This window comes from Meleagris gallopavo, chromosome 2 (genome assembly GCF_000146605.3).
Source record: "Meleagris gallopavo isolate NT-WF06-2002-E0010 breed Aviagen turkey brand Nicholas breeding stock chromosome 2, Turkey_5.1, whole genome shotgun sequence".
NCBI classification, from domain to species: domain Eukaryota; kingdom Metazoa; phylum Chordata; class Aves; order Galliformes; family Phasianidae; genus Meleagris; species Meleagris gallopavo.
The window spans coordinates 74,622,950-74,643,564 of NC_015012.2; the positions used below are offsets into that span (position 1 = coordinate 74,622,950).

The 20,615-nt window shown below is 38.8% G+C and overlaps 1 protein-coding gene across 4 annotated transcripts in view; it reads left to right on the forward strand.

Annotated features, from left to right (window-relative positions):
- LOC100540835 (gamma-aminobutyric acid receptor subunit rho-2) overlaps nt 1–20,615 on the forward strand; it is an 81,161-nt gene that overhangs the window by 31,726 nt on the left and 28,820 nt on the right. For 2 of the 4 annotated variants that reach the window (XM_019613100.2, XM_019613101.2), the window contains exons 6-12: nt 2,127–2,200; nt 3,693–3,824; nt 4,616–4,700; nt 6,525–6,630; nt 8,574–8,703; nt 12,189–12,320; nt 15,835–15,944. In XM_019613100.2, the coding sequence (XP_019468645.1) occupies nt 2,127–2,200; nt 3,693–3,824; nt 4,616–4,700; nt 6,525–6,630; nt 8,574–8,703; nt 12,189–12,320; nt 15,835–15,944 (769 nt within the window). Of the gene's footprint in view, nt 1–1,244; nt 1,474–2,126; nt 2,201–3,692; nt 3,825–4,615; nt 4,701–6,524; nt 6,631–8,573; nt 8,704–12,188; nt 12,321–15,834; nt 15,945–18,056; nt 18,717–20,615 lie in introns of those variants that run through there. The other 2 variants (XM_019613102.2, XM_003204352.4) reach the window with 2 other exon arrangements.

Here is a 20,615-nt window from a genome sequence, read left to right on the forward strand (position 1 = left end):
TTTGAGTGGGTTAAAATGCCATGTTTCACATCAAGATTCTTTTAAACCAAGTTTGGATGAGTGTCATGCACTTGTTGCTAGCAGACTGCAGGAATTACTTTCATTTTTTCCATTGTAGTTTCCTGTAGCTAAAGGAGGGACTGTGTTTATGCATTCTGCAGCTGTACTTAATGAAGTCAGGGCTTTTGAACAACACTAAATCCTATGCTGTCAGGATGAACCCTGTCAGTCAAGCCTGATCTCCTCTACGTGTCAGGTGTACCTGTCACATGTGGAAGTACATATGCTGCTTTTTCTGAAGACATACTACCCTGTTTAATATCAAAAACTTCTTACAAGCAATTTATCTCTGATATAGAAAAGCTATGCAGTATATTTTGGTGTGTTTCATGTGCCAAGAGTGGAATAGGATTTTGTATTCTTTCAGTATGTGTTCTGCAGGCTTATATCTATAGTCTGACTTATGTTTAAAAGAAATAACTTAGACAGAATTTCAACATAAGAAGTTTAACAGGAGCCTAGCTGCTTGTTCTCCATGCCTGGCAGCTGGCTGGGTTAATTCCTGGTGCAAATCCCTGTGTTCCTGTGCTGCAGGCATGCAGGCTGCTCCTGGTGGGACAGGCCCAAAGTGCTGCTGTGTGCCCAGATCCCTCCTTTTAGGCTAGGTGCAAACTAACTTTGTTTATTCAAGCCTTGGTAGGCTTTGTTATGTTCATTTTTTCAGATTTTTCACAGTTTTGCTTGGTAGGATTTGATCCACTGCGGAGTGGATGAGCTCGGGAGCTCTGTGAGGAGTTGCCAGTACTTCCTGATGCAGCAGAGAGCTCCTGTGGAGTATGTTTGCTTTCTGGACTGAATTGATTTTGTCCTGTTTATAATTATCAGGAAGTATAAAGAAGGAAAAGAACTTCTCACAGTAAATTGAAATTAAAATAGTGGGGAGGTGGCTTCCCTCATAGTGTTGTGGAAGCAAGTCAAGTCACAGAGTTGGGTGGTGTAAATCCGGGAATTGTGCTTTGCTCGCAGTGTTTTCAAAAGCTGTGGTAAAAGGAAACTTGGGCAGGTTTTTTTCTTTCTGTGGATATAATTACATGAGTGGGAGAGACATCCATGGCTTGAACTGGCTGTGGCTGATGGAGTAGAGCGTCCTATTGCCATTACATCTTCTTAAAGGAGTAACTGATATTGCTAGTTGTCTTCTTTTTTTTTTTGTAGCAGCAGGAGGTGGTAATGACTTCCTTTTTAACCTTGCACATGAGGTGACATCCTTCAGTTTCTTGTCTGTCATTCCTGTATTCAGTCTGCTTTTTGGATTGGCTGGGCCTATTGGGAGTTATTGCGTGATGCTCATGAGAGCACCTGACTGGGCAAGTACTGAAAACAAAAATTACTGAAGGGGAAGGAAGAAGGTGATGCAGGAAAGAGAGATGGTGCTGGTTGTTCTGAAAAGAAGGATAGAGAGTAACTGTGAAGGTATGCTGAACTTAGAATAGAAGAATACCATTGTGTCCATGTTCGTTAGTAAGTTTAGATTACAGAGAACTGTGCCAATTTTTTTGGCTGGGTGAATCTGTTTTCTAATCTGGTATAAACACAGATCTCCTTGCGCTGCTGGTGTGCTGGCTTCTCTCAAGTCTTACTGTGATCTCCTTTGGATTGATTAAGGAACTAGTCACGTAATAATCACAAGAGCTGTCAGGTTAAAGATTTCCAGCAGTTGTTTAAAGATGAATATATACCTCTTATGGTAAAATACTAGGATTGGTAGTTTCTTACATCTTTTTGAAAAACTGAGATTCGGTTAATGATACTTGTTTTTCCTCTTAGTCTTTGGTGAAGTTAATAATACAATGCTACTGTAATCCTGCTGCTAAGGCTTTCTTTTGAGAAACTTTGTGACCATGCAGTGTTTTTCATAACTCTGTGCTTGAATGAGTCATTTAAAAGATATATTCAGCGTGAGTAATTTATTTTGTATCTTGAGTTATTAATTTAGTGAAAAAGTGTGATGTGGTAAAAGTATTAGTTAGCTGAAAGGAGCTCTTTCCAAAGTGTTTATGTATGTTTGTGTGCAGTATGTGCTATTTTTTTCTTTATTTTCATGTTTCGTGCTTTCTTTCTTTCAGCTGTCAAACGTTTGATGAAAGAGGCTGCGGAACTGAAGGATCCTACAGATCATTATCATGCACAGCCTTTGGAGGTTTGTTTCCCCATGTGCTTGCAGGAGCATGTAATGAGGCTCTGTAGTATATGCTATAAGTCCTCTATATACATTTAAACATGCTAATTTAAATAGCAGCAAACTATTTTAAAGTAAATTTAGTTTTTCAGATGTTTTGGAAAGCAAGAGCAGAATTCTATATTTAATAGCACTATGGACTGAGATTTTCAGTGAAAGTACACAATAATAGTGTTTTCACATTCTGTGTAGTTCTGTCACATGGGTACAATATGTTTATTCCCCCTTCTCCTTCCTGAGACTATTAAGTTTAAGCTTTTTTACAGTAATCAAAAATTAGCGTTACCACCACTATTTTCATCCCAAATCCAGAACATGGCATCACGTGAGGGTTTTGAGTTGAAAGAATGGTGAAATTCTGGTGCTTAGAAGCATAAAAAGAAACGAGTTCTGATTTTTCTGGAATAATCACAAAAATAAAAGTTAATGTTAGGCTCAGTTTCGGGAATTGATTTAACTGCTTACAGAAATGTGTAGCATATTAAACATGCTTGTAGCTGGTAGTATGTTTCTGTTTTACTACTGATTCGCCTTGGTCTGTGCCTCGTTTTCTTCTTTCTGAGGTGAGACGTAAGGTTTAGCTCATGCTATTACTTGTAATTGAAATGAAAACTTTATTTTGCAGTCTGAACGGTGACTCATTGAGAGGTGAACAGTGAGAAGAAATGCTGGAAATGTTGACAGCTCCCTTCCTTGGGAAAAGCTGTAGCAAGATGAGCAGTCACAGGCATGTGATATCTGTGTTCAGCATTAGTTAGGAGACCTTATTCAACAAAAGCAAGCTTCATTGGACTGCAGTGTTAATAGTAGGACTCGTCTTGTTTTTGTCCAAGGAATCATGAGCATCAGGATGTCTAAAGTACAAAGCCAAATTCAGAGCCCCCCAAAATAATGTTTAAGAAGTTATTTCCTTGTCCGATGAAAATATTCTGAAATTCAAACTCTATGTATTGCAGTAAGGCAGGATAGTGGTGAGTCTTTGTGGAAAAACAAATGAGGATGGGAATTCTCAGGAATTTGCATTGTGTTGCCCTGGCACAGAAGAGATCATGACATAGAAGTCTGTGATTAATGTTCTTACTTGAAGTGAGCCTCCCAGCTCTGTATAACTGGGGCAAAGACTGAGTTTTCCCATATTTGACTCTTATATTCCACGTGTCAGGAAATAAAACTGTTCTAATAATAGGCACAACTAGAGGTGAAGACCTTGAATGATACATTTGAATTTTCCAACTGAGTCATATGGTAAGAAAATTATCAGGAAGCTACTTCATTTATCCTTTTCAGTGAAGTGTTAGTATACTGTTGGTTATTTTAATCTCTATCTGATTTTTTTTTTCTTCTTTTGAAACTTGCCATTCATTGTTTTCTTAGAACAGAGGCTAAAGAAATGATGATTAGATGTCAACTTCCTTGACACTTTTTTCTTTTTCCTTTGCTGTGGGTATTTTAGGATAATCTTTTTGAATGGCACTTTACTGTGAGAGGTCCTCCAGATTCAGATTTTGATGGAGGAATTTATCACGGACGAATAGTACTTCCACCTGAATATCCCATGAAACCACCAAGCATTATTTTGCTGACGGTAAGAATATGTACTAGTTTTTCATTTTTTTTACACGTTCAGTTTTACCTTGGGTATCTGAGAGAAAGATTCCTGTCACCTGAGTTAACATTATCTTTTATAAGACAGGGGACATAGTACAATTAATGCTGCCTATCTAGTGACAGAAGTCTTTCAAAGTTACTTTGGTATTCTGTAGTTAGATGAAGTTTTGCATCTACAAGTGGAAGGCTTCCCCAAGACTAATACTAATTGTTTATATGGATGTCTAATCTTTGTGTTGTCTCTGTGGGTCATAGAATGAGAGAGTAATTATGGTTGGAAATGACCACGAAAATCACCTTGTCCATTTGTCAGCCTGCCACCACTGTGCACAAGGCCAGGCTGGATGGAGCTTTGAGCAACCTGGCCTAATGGGAGATGTCCCTGCCCATAGCAGGGGGTTGGAGCTAGCTGAACTTACATGATCTACATGGTCTCTGTTAACGTGTGTAAAGCACACCTATGATATGGGTGAAGGCCTGTATTTCTGTGTAATTTCATACAGCTCTAGATTTTCACTCTCCACACGTGTTGATTACAGGAGCAACAGGCAAGCCTCATGTCACACTGGGCCATACCAGGTAGGGGTCTCTTTGTGCATGAATGAAGGTGGCAGACTTCTTTGTTCAGAAGGCTGAATGCCATATTTGTGAGGTTGGTAGTAATACAGTAACAAGTATTATTTGCATATGGATTTATGATAATTTTGATAACTCGTTTTCTTTGTACAAAATAACTTCACGTTTTATTATATCTTCCTTTCTTTAAAGGCTAATGGCAGGTTTGAAGTGGGGAAGAAAATTTGCTTAAGCATCTCAGGGCATCATCCTGAAACATGGCAGCCTTCATGGAGTAGTAAGTAACAAATTATTTAAAAATCATCTTTACACTGAAAAATCTTACAAAGAATACTACAATACTACCTCATTAATATCTTTCTTGATGCTTGGACTAATTCTTAGTATACATGCCAAAACTCCTCTCATGTGCTTCTCTGAATTCTAAGAAACTCTGGAATTGCTGTACCTGTGCTCTTCACTGAGGAGTGAGCAGGAAAAAAAACCTCTTTTCATGGTTTTGTGTACATTAATTTATTTATTTGCATTAGTTTGTTTGACAAAACCTGACTGAATTACAAAGCAGTTCTGCTACTTTCAAGATTTTTTAATTTATTTATTATGATATTAGGAGAATAAATGGAAATTGCATTGACACTGCAAATATTAAGCAGAACAGAAAGATTACCTTCCTAGCTCTGAGTAAGAATAGGAGATGCAATTTCTGCTGCTTGTGTTCTACCCCATGCAAACACACCCATGTTCTTAAATTATTTTTGTCAGGGGCAGCACGTGTGGGAAAATGAATAGAGCTTATAGTGGAGGGGAGGCAGATTTTTGAGGGAGCAAAAGAATGGGAGAGTTGTAGAAATGTGAAGTTGTGAAAGAGGGATGCAGGAAGATTTGGAAACTATGGTCAATAAACACAAGCTGAAAAGATTGAGAAACTGAGGAGTATTGATAAGCTGTTAATGCTTGTGCATCCAAATAAAAATTCTTGGACTTGTTAAGATATTCTTAGCTTTTAAAAATCATTCTTACATAAATATTTTAAATTCCATTATTTCACTTTTTTTTTTCCCCTTGGTCTAGTCACTAAAATCAGCCTGAGTGTTGATTGAGAGGAGAGGGGTCAGCTTTCATTCTAATGCTTTACCTCTGAGCACTCCAGAGGAAAGATATGTGATCTAAGCTGAGAATAACTGAATGTTTTCTCTGCTTTTTTTTACAAAAGTTTTATTATGTGAACAGTTTCTGAGTTGGCACACTTGATCCACGGTGATGTTTCTGTGTATGTATGTATGTATGTGTAACTTCTGTCTTGCTGAGTACAGGATATCAGTTATTTCTTTGGATATCAGTTGCATTTTTTAAATAATGTTGATAAGATCGTAGGAATTCAAGTACTGTCAAATCTTTTACTTTTTTTCAAATAGCACAAAACAGTCTTTGGAATAGGAATGCACATGCATCCTATATTTATTTTGCGATGCTTTTTCATATTATATTTATTTACCAAATCTTTTGGCAAACTGCTTTGAATTCTTAAATCTCACGAACGTATGTAAAGCAGAATTGGAGGATAAGTATTCCCAAAAAGAGATGTTTTAAGCAACAGTTCTGTTCTGTTACGAGTTATCTGTATTTAAGTTAGTTCCTTACCCAACATGAAGACATAAAGGGAACAAATTCTGCAATACACTTCATAAAAGAAAATCACTGAGCTTCTGTGCACTAAATTGCAGTATGTTTGTCTGATAGGAAATATGCACAAAAAGAAGGATGCCTTATGAACCTGCATCTTTCTTCCTTATCATTTATATATCCATTTTTTATTTGGAGCGTAATAGTAAAGTTTGGAGCTCTATACTGATGCAGTATTTTTGTGACAGCTTAGCTTTCCTTCTCCGTGTTGGCTGATGGTAAAATAGACTTTGACTTGCATTATAATGTGAAGTTCAAAAAATGGGAAGTCATGTTCTGGATTTAGAAATGAACAGCTCTACTTGTTGGACCAAACAGAGGTTTTATGGGAGTATTGTAATCCTTCTTACTCACTGCAAAGTAAGATGAAGCAGCCATTATTTCTGCAACTTTATTTATATCTGTTTTCCTATTTTAGTAAGAACAGCTTTACTAGCAATTATTGGATTTATGCCAACCAAAGGTGAAGGAGCAATAGGATCTCTGGATTATACACCAGAAGAAAGAAGAGCTCTCGCGAAGAAGTGTGTATTAACTTTGTTACTGTGATAAATACACATATACTGTCTTTTCTTGAGTAAGGCATTGAGCAGTAAGTAGTGTAAGTCAGGAGACTGTTCTCTTGCACTTATTTAAATAGCAAAACAAAACCAAAACAGTGGAATATTCTGTGCCTTACATGTTTTTCTTTTCCTGAATATTGTGCAAGCTGAGGGCTTATGGATGAACAAATTACTTGGGGAGGGCTGTGTTCCTGCCAACGTTGTGTGGTCAGATTAGAAGTTCATCTGTATTTTGTTTGGTAGAGATGTGAGTAACATTGTGATACAGTGGTAATCGTACTGCATAAGGAAAATTAATGTGATGGAGTAAGAGTGAGTGATAGAGAAAACAAACAACAAAGCCTCTTTTCCCTCAGGAACATAATAAAACAGCAACAACAAAATCTGAAGTAATGGCTTTTGAATAATTTTAGGAAATTAACTTAATTATATTTGGGATTTTAATGAAATTATTAGCTTGGTAAGCAGGGGAAGAGCAGTGGATGTTGTTTATCTCTACTTTAAGATTGGCTTTTAGTACTGTCTTCCTTTCAACATCCTCATAGAGAAAAATTGTGAAACATAGCCTAGGTAAGTGCATACTGAATTGGATTGAGAACTGGCTGAGCAGCCAGGCTCAAACGACTGGTCAGGGGTATTGAGTCCAGCTGGAGGCCAGTCATTCACTACTGGTGTACCCCAGGGGTTGATGGTGGGACCAGAGGTATTCAGCATCATTAATGACCTGTATGGTGGGACATAGCGTGCCCTTGGCAAGTTTGCAGGTTATTAAGAACTGGGAAGAGCCTCTGAAATGCCAAAGGGTTGTGCTGCCATCCAGAGGGACCTGGACAGGCTGATGAAATGGGCTAAGAGAAATCTCAAGAAGTTCAGCAAACAGAAATGCAAAGTACAGCTCTTGGGGAGAAATAATGCCAGTATCAGCTGGGACCAACTAGCAGGAATGTAGTTTGGCTGGAAAAGAAGTGGGGGTCATGATGACTCTAAGTTAGCTGTGAGACAGCAATGCACCTTTGCATCAAAGACCGGCAGCCTCCTGGGCCGTTAGGAATGGCATTACCAGCATGTGGAGAAAAAGGTGATCTTTCCTCTCTACTCAGTGTTAGTGAGCCACATCTGCAGTCTTGGATCTGGGCTGTGGCTGTGTCAGGATACAATGTAGATAGGAATTACTGAAGGGAGTGAAGCTGAACTAAATGATCACCAGAGGCCAAGTGCCTTTGTTTTTTTTTTTTAACTACACAGTTGTGAGTTTACTGTGCCTGTACTCTGAGCTGATCAGAAGCCTGCAGCATGGCACTGCGTTACAGCTAATAAACCCTGCTGAGAGGTAGGGTTTATTGAATTGATCTGGATAGTGTGTTAACAAGGCTGTTTGGCCTCTGGTCAGCTTGAAGAACTGCCTTCAGTATGTGCTATAGACAAATTCTGTGTGCAAGAGTGAAGGTAATGCTTTAGCAGAAACTTTTGGATTTGAGGTACAAACTCCTGAGACCCATTTAATTTTATATTAGTCAATTTATTATTTATTATATTATAATATATTATTATAATTTTTAATAATAGTCAACTGTTTCCAGTTTACACTTTTTATTTGCTTTGGACATTAAACTAGTTTTAATGTCTTTACGAATTATTAATCTAATAATAGATAATAGCAATGTATAGGTAAGCTAATATTTTCCTAAATGATAAAGAGAATATGTATTTGTAGTATAGATTCTATTCAACGCGTTTCAAGGCAATGCAGTTTATGGGGGATGAGGGATGGGAAAGAGGCTTTTAAAGCTATTGCTCTTGAAACTGCGTCATTATATGGACTGCTTTGCAAATACTTTGCTTAACCAAGCATACAAGAATGTTCTGAGGATGTGTCATTCTGAGCTCTGTCATTTTGTGGCCAGGTCACAAGACTTCTGTTGTGAAATGTGTGGCACATCTATGAAGACAGCCCTCTTACCACTAACGTCAGGAAGTGGATCAAGCCAGGCAGACAAGGAGGCTAAAGAACTTGCCAGACAAATTAGCTTCAAGGTGTAGTAACTGCTTAAACACTTTTTTTTTGTCTGCTGTACAGAACTTGGAAGGAAAAAAAAATAAATTGTGGAAAAAAATTGTTTCATAAACCTTCATAAATTACTACATGGAAACTTGTGTTTTTTAGGAAAAACTGAAGGAGAAAAAGGGGAATGGATCTCTGGAAATGTGACAGTTAATAAACTGTGCATCTCAAGTACTGATTAATTAGTAATAATTTCAGTGATAGCTACTCTGGTTTAAAAAAAAAAAAAAGCATATATTCAGTTGTATGTTTTCACTAATAATATGATTAAATTCTCCAGACTTTGTCAGAAATGTGCTAGGAAAATTTGGGCAAAGCTAACCTAAAAAAATTGTTTTTCTTTGTGATTTTTTTTTTTTCTTTTGGCTTATGGAAGGAATAAAACATGACTGAAAAATGGTTGCAAATGCTTTTGAACTGCTCTGCAGCTGAAGATACTGGAAGTTGAACTCTGGTGTGAAAGTTGCTCTTAACCCAAAATATGTTTTCTAGCTTGTGTTTTGGTGAAAGTAAGGTTTTTAGCGACATCTGTGCCTTAGGGAATTGCATGTCTTGCATGTACAATATTTTTTTTTTCATTGGGTTTTGCATTAAAATTGTATTTTTCCACTAAGGAAGGGCACTGTGCGTGAATGCAGGGATCAACAATGAAATATAATGTGACAATGTGGCAGTGGTGTAGAATGCATCCTCACTCGGGGAAGTAGTGCTAGTATGTCCTCTTATATCACCCATTTTTTTCCTAACACTGTCCTAAAGGCTGGGGTTTTTTTGTGTGCTATGAGAGTGAAGATTCCTGCATCGCTGCCAGTTTTGCAAGACAGGTGCATTCCTTTGTTACCTCACGCCTACACGTGTTAATATAGGAGTCCACACGTAGTGCTTGTGGTTAAAAACTCATACAGATATTTTTGAGGATGAGGAACTACAGACAGAATTTTAAAGCTGAGCTACCCAGAAAAGCAAATTAGATTCACTGTCCATCTTCTTTACAGCATATAAGATTTAAAAAGTGTGAGTTTAGTTTTTTAAGCACTGCTAGTCTTTATTGCACAAATATCTCAGTACAATTTCTTTTTTCAAGAACTCACCTCTCATACTTTTTTCATTTTTTGAAATGAAAGATTTAAGGATGTCAGTCTCTAAAGACCATTGATGCATTCCATGTATCCATGTATTTAACTCAATTTCTGAAGGGAAAAAACACTAAAGGAATAAGTGAACATGATTCAGGTTTTAACATTCTCTTTACAGTCCTTCAAGTCTCTGTTGTTGGCTTTGTTATCATTCATGTTGTGTTAGACTGAGACACACAGTTTGTCTGGTTGTAGCAAAGTAGTATGAATTACTGGCAGAGAAATACAGAAGTTTTTAATAATGTGAGTACATTTCATGTCAGCTTATGGAATAGGATTTCTCATTAAATAGCCAATTGGGTGTGTAATTTGGGTGAGCCTCTCTGCTAATAAAAAATATAAGCAATATCTACATTATCTTCATCCTTGTAGAAGAGATTCCCTAACTTTTTCTAGGTCCTAGGATTATAAGAAATTCTTTCATACCAGCCTTAAGCAAAATGATAACTTTTTAAAATGCTCATGTTTGGTCTTGAGAAAAGAGTGTGAAATTCAAGAGAAAAAGGTGTTCCCTTAGTTTTCCCGCTTCTTTGAGCTTTGACGTGTTTGACAGAGAACAACAGTTTTTCACATAATAACATGACTTGCAAATCTTGTGCACTTTAGATGTTATATACCATAGATTCCATTCCACTTAAAAGATATGACTAATACATGCATTATAAGAATTTATTCTGTAAAACAATATGTTATATCCACACGTTGCCATTATAAGGCATATTATGCAGTAAAATTAGTTTTCCATCCACTTTCATTATTATGTTTAAATTTGTTCAATTTTCTGTGAGGTCTCTAGATTTTCCAGGAACAAAGGTAAATCCTGGAGAAAAGAGAAACTAGGCTGGAAAAAGGTACCATGTTAAACACCAGCGCACAATTCTCAGACAAACCTTAGCATCTCCAGCTTCAAAGAGTCTCCAAACTTGAGTGGACACGGCCCTACTTTGAGGGTAGATTTAGATCCAGTGATGTCTGGAAGTCCCTTCCAGCCTAAATTATTCCATGATTCTGTGTTGATTTGTTTCTGATCCACATTTGAGTCATAAATTGCGCTATCTTAACCATCCTAATATTAGAGTCCATAGCAGTCAAATGTAAAAAGAAGTCAGTATTATCGTTGTCAGATTGTAAGTATTTTTGAATCTTAAAAACATCTTCAGATCGTTTCAGTGGCAGTAGTATTCCAGGAAAATCAGAAAATTAAGTGTCAAGAAGCAGGGAATATAATTTCCCCACACAGAATAACAATGTGGAAGAATATTATTTTGTGATCATCTTAGCTTGTTACCTGCATGACTGGTTGGTTTCTAACCGATTTGTATTTCCTGCTACCTTTACTTATATTCCCATTTGAAGTCAGGTACCAATCCTTAAATTTGGAATTGTAATCTCTGGAATAAGTTGAGATCCTGATACAGGTTTTGGGAGATGTAATGTTATGCTCTTCAGGGAGAGAGACTTGCTCATGGGGGGGGGAGGGGGAAAGACTATCTGGTCCCAACCTTTTGATTAAAAAATTTTTTTTTTTTAAATGTGGATACATATATGCTGTAAAGTGTTTTAATTCAGGAGTATGGTGATATGTCCTTTTCTATCCCTAATGGGTATTGCAAACATACTGTTTTAGGAGGGGGCTTATTAACAACTCTCTGTATGTTCCTACAGATCTCAGTATCTCAAATTTCCAAAAGTGTGAAAAGTTAATTCTGAAAAATTATCTTATTAGGCATTTTATATGTGTATGTAATACAGTATTATAAAGGTATGTACATCTATTTTAGTTCTTGCACTGAGACTTGATGAAAACTTACTGCCTGATGCAGGGTAGTGCCCTGCACATGCATGCTTTCTGGCTGTGAGGCAATCCTAGTACTCAAACCACTACAGCAAACTCAAGGTAGCACTTACTTGAGGCTAATTAGCCCTGGTGAGAAACAGGCTGTGTTAGTTCCCGTGTGACAGTACAGTCAGCACTTACTTAAGCATCGTGAGAAAGAGAAGCTTTATAAAGATGGTGTTATTTCTGGCATAATAATCTTTTGAAGAATTTTCTTCTTTGTTCTGATCACGTGTTGTTTTGTTAATGTTATGCCTACTACTATGCACAAATAAATAGAACTAAGAAAATCCAAAATAAAACTGGGATACTATCTAAACTGGTGTTTATTATCTGTAGTCTTATGAAAATCTAACTTTTATGAAATAAACCTGTTGGTGTGTTGAAATACAGTTGGCATAATTCTTGGAATGAATATTCTGGGAAAATATAAATCTTTCAATTTTGATCTCATCTCTGAAGCTTGTGTATGTATTACTTGCAGGCAGAAGTCAATTCATCCAGGAAGTCAGAAGCAGAATCTTCAAACTCAGCAGGACTGAACTGCTCTGCTACTTCACCTGAGCCCCAGCAGGATGGTGCAACTCGAGCATTCCAGGATCCAGCGAGTGCAATGGTATGGTCCATGTCTGAGTTTTATCAGTGCATTGTCTGAATGTGAAATCTGCACTACTGAACTGATAGGAGGCTTCGTTACCAGTATGCAATCCATGTGTTTCTTGTCGATTTTCTACATTTCTATGTGAACTTCAGCAAACATCATGCAGGATGACTTCTGAAAACAAAGATCTCGTGTTTTCACTTTCTTGTCTTAAAACCAAACTATAAGACTATTTAAATACTCCTCTAGCAGTTATTTTTCCAGTAGCTCATTAAATACATGAGATTACTCTTCATTAAAGTATTATGTCTTAGATATTATTTACCATCTGCAGAATTATAGAATCATAGAATAGTTTGGGTTGGAAGGGACCTTTAAGATAGTCTAGTTCCAACCTCCCTGCTATGGGCTACACTTCTCACTAGACCAGGTTGCTCTAAGCCCCATCCAGCCTGGCCGTGAATGTTCCCAGGGAGGGGGCACCCACAGCCTTGCTGGGCAACCTGTTCCAGTGTCTCACCATTCGGAGTAAATTTCTTCCTAACATCTAGTCTAAACCTACGCTCTTTCAGTTTAAAACTGTTTCCCCTTGTCCTATTGTAGTTACATGCCCTTATAAAAAGTCCCTCTCCTGCTTACCTGCAGACCCCCTTCAGGTATGGGGAGGCTGCTGTAAGGCTCCCCCTGGAGCCTTCTCTTCTCCAGGCTGAAGAGCCCCAGCTCCCTCAGCCTGTCCGCACAGGGGAAGTACTCCAACCCTCTGATCTTTGTGGCCCTCCTCTGGACCTACTCCAACAGCTTGATCTATAATAGTATTTTTTTTCAATTGTGTTCTTAGTGAAAGGAAAAAATGTTGCAGTGGTAATTTGTAGCTTTTAAATTTGACTAAAGTATTCTTACATTTGAAGTAAATTACATGGCATTTACATCTTCATGCTGCTAGGTACAGAGCTTACATAATAGTTTCAGAAGTGACCGAGGCCTGGTAGTGGGCCAAGGCAGCTGCTGTTATGACTCTGGCAAATGCAATCTAAAGTCACTGATAAATTGCAGACAAATCCCAGCTAAGCTGTGTTTTCTAGAGAGGATGGGGCTGCAGATTGGTTAAAAAAACTATAACACATCAAAGAACGTCAGACCATCTGTTGCATGTTTGCAACATATTTTCAAGCTATGTAGAAATATAAACATGCTAATAACATAGGTTTTTTCCACAAGAAGGATTTTTCCAGACCGCTCAGAATTTAATAAACCATTTTGTTTTACTCTTCTCAGTACAAATCCTGGCTTACATTGTAGAACTGGCCAAAATACCAAGGCACTGGTGGCATTTTCTTGGGGGGAGTGGGGATGGGGAAGGAAACTTCAGTCAAAATTGATCTTTTTTTTTTAAATTACTTCTGTTTCTGAGAACTCAGTCAGTGATGCTGTCTTTGTTGTCACTTACCAACTTAATTTATGGCAGAATAGTCCCATGTGGAATGAATGTTTTAAACATAATAATAATATTTTAAAAATGTTTCTATGCCATAGACAGTAAACAAAAAGTTAATTCATGTGTTAAGGGATCAGAACATCACTGTCTAATGGGCATTAGTTTGATTTTGAAGAAATACCTGTATTTGTGAGCTGCTAATTCTTGGATATTAGGAATTTTCTGGAGCCATTTTCATAGAATCTTAGAATGGCCTGAATTGGAAAGGACCACAGTGATCATTCAGTTTCAATCCCCCTGCTAAGTGCAGGGTTGCCATTTTTCAAGCTAAAAATGATAGAAATCTTCTCAAAGCATGCAGGGGGCTGGAGAGACCATCTCCTATAGCAGTGGTCACCTAAATGTTGGTACCTGTGCTCTCATCGTAGTCTGTGGACTTGTTCTTGGAGGCTGGAGAGCCATGCAGAGACCAGTAGGGCACATTGCCCTTCTATCCCTCTGGATGTTCTGGCTAGTCCTATGGACTGTTATGGGAGTATGAAGTGCAGTCCATGTTAATACACTAAATGTGGGTGGACAGATGTGTAGATATCCCACCTTGGTGTATGCAGTTAATGAATAAAATTGGTAAGAATTACAAAGTGTCAGGCTAAAAACTGGCTATTGCATTTTTTTTTATAAATCAGGAAGATATTAAACCTCACTTGTTACTAAGCAGTATTCTGTGGCAGTGTCTAGTATTAAAATACTGACTGGATGAAGAGTAAGAGTAATGAAATAGTGCAGCTAAAGTCAATATTCAACTACTGAGAGAGCAGCTTCTGTGGGGAAAATGAAGCTGTGTATTGATACGTGAGATTTATAGAAGTACATATTTTCCTTTTGCTTCTGTGTGATCTTTTTTTCTTTGAATTAGACTACTCTTATTTTTCAGCTCGCAGCATTGGATTTTTTGGTTGTTTTTTTTTTATTTTTTTTAAACATATTTTCTTCTCCTCTCTGAGAAGGAAAGAGGAAGAGAGCAGCATGGTAGAGCTGAACTGCTTATCCAGTGTTAAACCCCAACCTGCTTGTCTTATTCTTGGCTGTCTCTGCTGATTAAAAACCCCAGGTGGAAATTCATCTATTTTAAAAGATTTTTCTTTGGAGCATCCCAGGCAGCTTGCTTACTTGGGCAAGAAACCTGAGTAAACAGGCAAGCTGTCAAATGTGTCAAGTAGTTGCACTGGACTGAAAACATCCATTTCAGACCTACCTTTTTGTTTTAACGCTTGAACATTTTGACAAGGCTCAATCTTAAATTCCAGTGTCACCGTTCTTCATAATGTAACACTGCAAGTTTTATCCTTTCAACACTAGAAGCAGGATTGGGACAGTGGAAGGTCAAATCCCATGGCTTCAGACGTACAAAGTGAGAGTGGATCGGGTTTAGGATGATGCTCTCCTGAGCGGAGCAGCAGCTGCCCCAGCTCGTTTGTCACTGGGCGTAGCGGCAGCCAAACGTGTGACCAGCAGAGGGCAGTAGTTGTGTGCGTGCACGGTGCAGGAATCAGCTGGGCGTTTGGTTTCCGGGGATTTTGTTTTGTCTTGTGCTTTCCCAGAGATGTTTATGACGATGAGAGCAGAATTTTGGAGCCAACTGACCACGGGAAGCAGTGCAGCAGTGTTTAATCTCAGCCCTTTGTGCTTTTCTTCTTTCCTTGCTTTACCGAACTTGTTTCCCCATCAGTATAGGTGACTCAAAGATCCGAAGATTTAACTGCCTGATTGATTACTAAAGATTTCTTGAACTGCAAGGAGTTGAGCAAATCATAGGCAAAGGTATTTGAAGTATTTGGATTTGAAACTAAGCTAGATCCCAAATATTATTGGGCGGACTTTCTTCAGACACTTCACGTCCTTAGAACTGCTTGAAATAGATTTCTCGAGGTGGTGTGAGGACAAACTGGTTGTACATAACAATGTAATAAGTACCAGTAACATTTTAATCAGTATTAAGAATTATCTGGAGAAGCCATTTTAGTTCTACAGATTGTCTTTGTTACCAGCTTTGCGTGCTTCCTTGCCTGACAGCTCTTCATGTTTCTCTTTCAGTCAGAAGCTCAGCCCAGCAGCACGGCAGCTGGTCAGGAGCGTGCTCCGTCTGGGCCCCCAAACACATCCCTGAGTCCTCGGCAGCGTCGTGCCCAGCAGCACAGCCAGAGGTGGGCTCCAGCTTCAACTGACTTTAATCGGGTGCAGCAGCCCAGGGCCAACCCCAACCACACTGGATCCACCGTTCTGATCGTGCTTCTGACCTTTGCGCTTGCGGCTCTTATATTTCGGAGAATGTGCTTGGCTAATGAGTACATATTTGAGTTATAAGGTTGTTTCTATTGTAAGAGCAGTCATTTGGATGCTCTGCTGAACATTCTGTATTGCGTTTGACGTGAGAACTGTTTACAAAGATTACTTTTGTATGTACGCTTACGTCCTTACGAATGTTAATGTAGCTGCAGATACATTACTTGTAAGAGAAGCCAAGCTGGACGTCTGACTGCAAGAAGTGTTAACTCAGTGCCCAACAGGTTCTTGGAGAGAGCGTGGTGAAGTAGTAAGACTAAGGGATGTGTGAGGGGGGTGGTACAGTAATTTATTAATTAGAAAAAGGCAATTTTAAAAAGTGGCTGATTCACTTTTTTTAATGGAACATAAATGCAATTAACGACCCCAGGTAAGTTAGCATAAGACCTAGCATTGGAGACAAAATTATAAAATGAATCAGTACAATGTTTTGGGGCCCAGTGAGCTCTTAATTTAGAGGTGATACGGCTTTGTAACACTTTTTATTTACTGTGACACATTTCTAGAGAGCAGAACACATACAAATTGGTTGAGATATTCTGCTCTGTGTGTGTGTGAAAGGGGAAAAGGAGTGGGGCAGGAAAGAAGGGGCCAGAAAACTATTTGCATTATTTTGTGGTTTTTTTTTTTTTTTAAAATTTGTTTGTAGGTAAGATTGGATAATCTTCTGCAAGATTTGAATGTCCTCTTCTAATACTCTCAACTGTATATCTTGCTTTTTTAAAATTGGAAGGTTAATGTAAAACATGTCTGTTCTTGCAATAGTTATAAATATGTAATATAATTATTTACCCAGAGTTATTGTCTTTTAATTATACCAGAAGTATACATAGTGCATTAAGCCAAATGTTTCACTTGTGGTTTTATTTCCTAAAGAAAACATAAACCTTATTATACTTAAGCTCTCATATATATGAACATGCTTAAGAGAACTATTTATTAAAACTTGGTAGTAACAAACTGTTTCAAGCCAGTCTTCGGTTACGTTTTAAGTATCTCAGAGCTTTTTATTTGTTTTTGTTTTGGTGGTTTGTAGCCTGAAATCAATATTGGACCCAGAGACTTTCTGTATTATTATTTTATTAAAAATAAATAACTGGTAAGATACTCATGAATGCTGTGAAATCATATTTGGGGAATAGACCAAAATTTAAGGTTTGAGAGGTTTTGTCTGCGGAATCTTCTAAGGCATTGCAGTGAAGTAAAAGAAAGGATAATTTTCCACCCATGTTACTGTAACTAATCTTGGTTTTGTTGTCAAATAGCACAGACTTCAGCTAGGTTTTCATGCTGCTTCTAGGCAAGTACTTATTAAACTACCTACAGCTCTCCTAAATTTTGTGAAGTACAGTATGTGGCAGTGGTTTGAAACATTAATGTAGCTGTAGCAACCTCTAAAATAAATAAAGCCCATTCTATGTCTAACGGGGCTATTGACATCTGATTTTTTTTTTAATTTTTTTTTTTTAGACAACAAACCTTTATAGCATTGTTGATGCTCTTGTTTGTGGAACAGAGATGGAAGAAAAATACAGATCACATTCCACTGCGGAACAGTTTGGTGTCTTCTATGAAGTGATGTGTTTTTCCTCTTTGTAAATTTATTTTGTTAGAAATGTTTACAATAATTCGGAGGTCCCATAGTCTCTGAAAGTGGTATTCTTGGTTGGTGTGTTGTTTGGATACCTGCTCTGTATCACACACTGTACTCACAAGAGAGCTGTGTGAGAAGTCTGACCCACAGGAGTGTAGTGCTGGTTTTTGGCCTTTCTGCTCCTCTGGAAGCTTTGTTCTGAGTGTACATTTCTGTTTCTAGAGCCATGCTGCTGTGCCAGCACACTTGTTGTTTAGAAAAATAAACGTGAATGTTTATTCACTGGCACATATATCAACTGGCTGTTGATTTATGTGCAGAGTCTGCTGTGCATGTAGATAATTGGGGGGGGGGGGAGGGGGGAGGCTGTGTTTTAATTTTTATCTGAAATTTAACAGTAAATAAAACAATTTTCTGTGGAAATAGCCTATCTTTTCTCTTCAACAGCATGAGGAGCCAGAACCTGGGGGGCTATCAAAGTATGTGCACTGTTGTGGAATGTCCTTAGCAGAACGTGGTGGCAGGGGCAGTGCCCGGTTGGAAAAGACACCTTGTGAGTAAACAGAAAATCTGAGAGGCTGATGAGAAAGGACAGCCCAGTTTTCCACAGCCTGGCAGGAGGACAGCACTGCCCTGAGATTAGGGGATTGAGCAAAAAGCTGGCGTGCCGAACTGCCGTTTTTATATAATGGCTTTAGCAAACATCCTCTAGGACCCAGTGGAAACGCTCGCTGAGGCAAACTTGGGGATTAATGGCCAATCATTGAGCGTGGTGAGGGAACGGCTCCCAGGGAGAAGCCTCTGAGAGCCTGTCTGGAACTGCTATCGTGCAGTGCTGGCATTGGGGCGCTCCGATGCTCGGAGCTGGGGGCTGCTGTGCTGTGGGTGGATACGGCCGTGCGGTGTGTCCAGCCGGGCCCGGCAGGATGCCTCACTTTGCAAAACTGCTTCTGTTAATCTTCTGCTTGGTGCTGCTTGTGGAAAGCAGGAAGCACAGGAGGAGGAGGTGGACGAGCCAGCTGGAGTTGCAGAAGGCTGGGTAAGAGTGGCAAGAATGTGCATGTTCCTAAAAGCCTGCCCTGTCTGTGTGTTCGTGCGTCTCGTGAAAGCACCTTTACAAACGACATTTTACAAATAGTCTTTGTGTTCATTTCTAACCATATACGGGCAGGGTCAGTGAGGAAAGGTTTGCAGCCAGCTCGGCAACTTCTGCACGCTCCATGGCAAAGCTGTCCATAGAGTGCACTTGAACAGCTGAACTGCAGGGAGATTTCAGAGACCCTGCAGTAAACCACGGTGTCCAAACCTGTGCGTTCTGCCAGTGTCGGGCAGCAGAGACATTTCAGCAGTGGGCTGCGTGCCATCTGCTGTTGTGCCCCTGCTGCTTTGTTCCCTCAGCATGTGGTGGTGGCGGTGGCTAACAGCCAGAGGAATTGGTTTGCATGCGTGGCATCGATAACACGTAGTTACCCAGCGATGGTGAAATTAGAGATGTGTTCTGAAGAATGAAGTGGGAACATTTTAAAAATACTTCAGTGTCAAGCAAATGCATGCAAGTGCAAAGGGGTTAAAGGTCTCAGTAAACTTTATTAGGTTTGCTCTTAGTGAGATTTGAGCAGAGGTTTACATTGGAAAAGATAATCTTCCAAACCTGCTGCACAGCCCGAGGGATGTTATCCTTTTTGTAGTTATGTTATCCAGGGGCAATTATATCTGACAAGGCTGTTCATTTTTCTGAGGGCTCAAAGACTAAATGGGGTTAATCTGTCCTACTAAATGGCTTCTCTTGGGCTGTAAACCTTTATCTTTTGGTTTTGTTTTTTATTTTTTGGTGCAGTGCTTAAGTTGTCATTTTGGAGGGCGTTGTTAAACGTGTGTTTCAGCAAGACATGTTGTGATACAATTGAAAGCAGAGTGTCCCTGATGTGTTCATAGTTGTATACCAATTCCTGCACAATACGGCGTTCTGTGCTTATAGCGACATATAGTGTTGAATATTTGGAAACATCAAATGTGAATGACAATTTAAAGACAGGGAATTTTGCAATATTCCAAAAAAAAAAAAAAAAAAAAAAGAGTAGATGGAGCAATGACATTTATACCGTAAATGTCAAGTCATATAGAAAGAAAAAATGAAGTTGTCTCTAAACCAGCAAAGAGCTGTGCTAATTTTCTAGTAGCTGCATTGTGTCTTCTGTTTATCATTTCTCAGGAATAAAGCTGATTTATTTTACAGGGAATTACTTAGCCAAAAAAAAAACCTGATTCCCATATTAGGGAACCTGTATTAGAAGTTTGACATTCTGTCCTTCTTATGTTGACATGTCAACTTTGTCTGCAGCTCTTTTGTATTAATATCAAGAAGCTTGGTTGGGTTGTGCCTATGCAAAATTCCTCTTTGTTATGGGAAGACTTTGCAGAGGTTCAAGAGTGAAGACCGAGGGTGTCTGTGCTGCTCCAGGCTCTGGGACAGTGTCTGATGAGGGATTGCAGAGATGAACGTGTCCCTTCATGGGGAAGGCTAGGCTATGAGAAAGGCTAGGCTGTAAAACCTGCAACCTCAATTAAGAACTGCCAGTTTAAGGGCTGTACTTAATGTCAAGCAAAGGAAGTAATTAAATGCTGTAAGGCATTATTTTTTCTATGTGAGTGGTACCTCATTCTCCATGTTGAATGGGTAATACTTAATGCAAAGCTGCGTGCATTTCCCTTATTCCTGCACCCTCACTTTGTGTGTCAGCTGGCAGAAACACTGTGCTTTTGGAACAGAAGTCCCTCTGAACTGATTTTTGGAAGCAGTGACGTAGCTTATTCCGTTTATGCCTTAATTCTCAGGGCAGATCCCCGTGCTCTCTGTGGGTCTGTCAACTCTTTGAAAAGGTAGATAACAGCAGGACAAGGGGAAATGGTTTTAAGTTGAGGGAGGGAAGATTTAGGT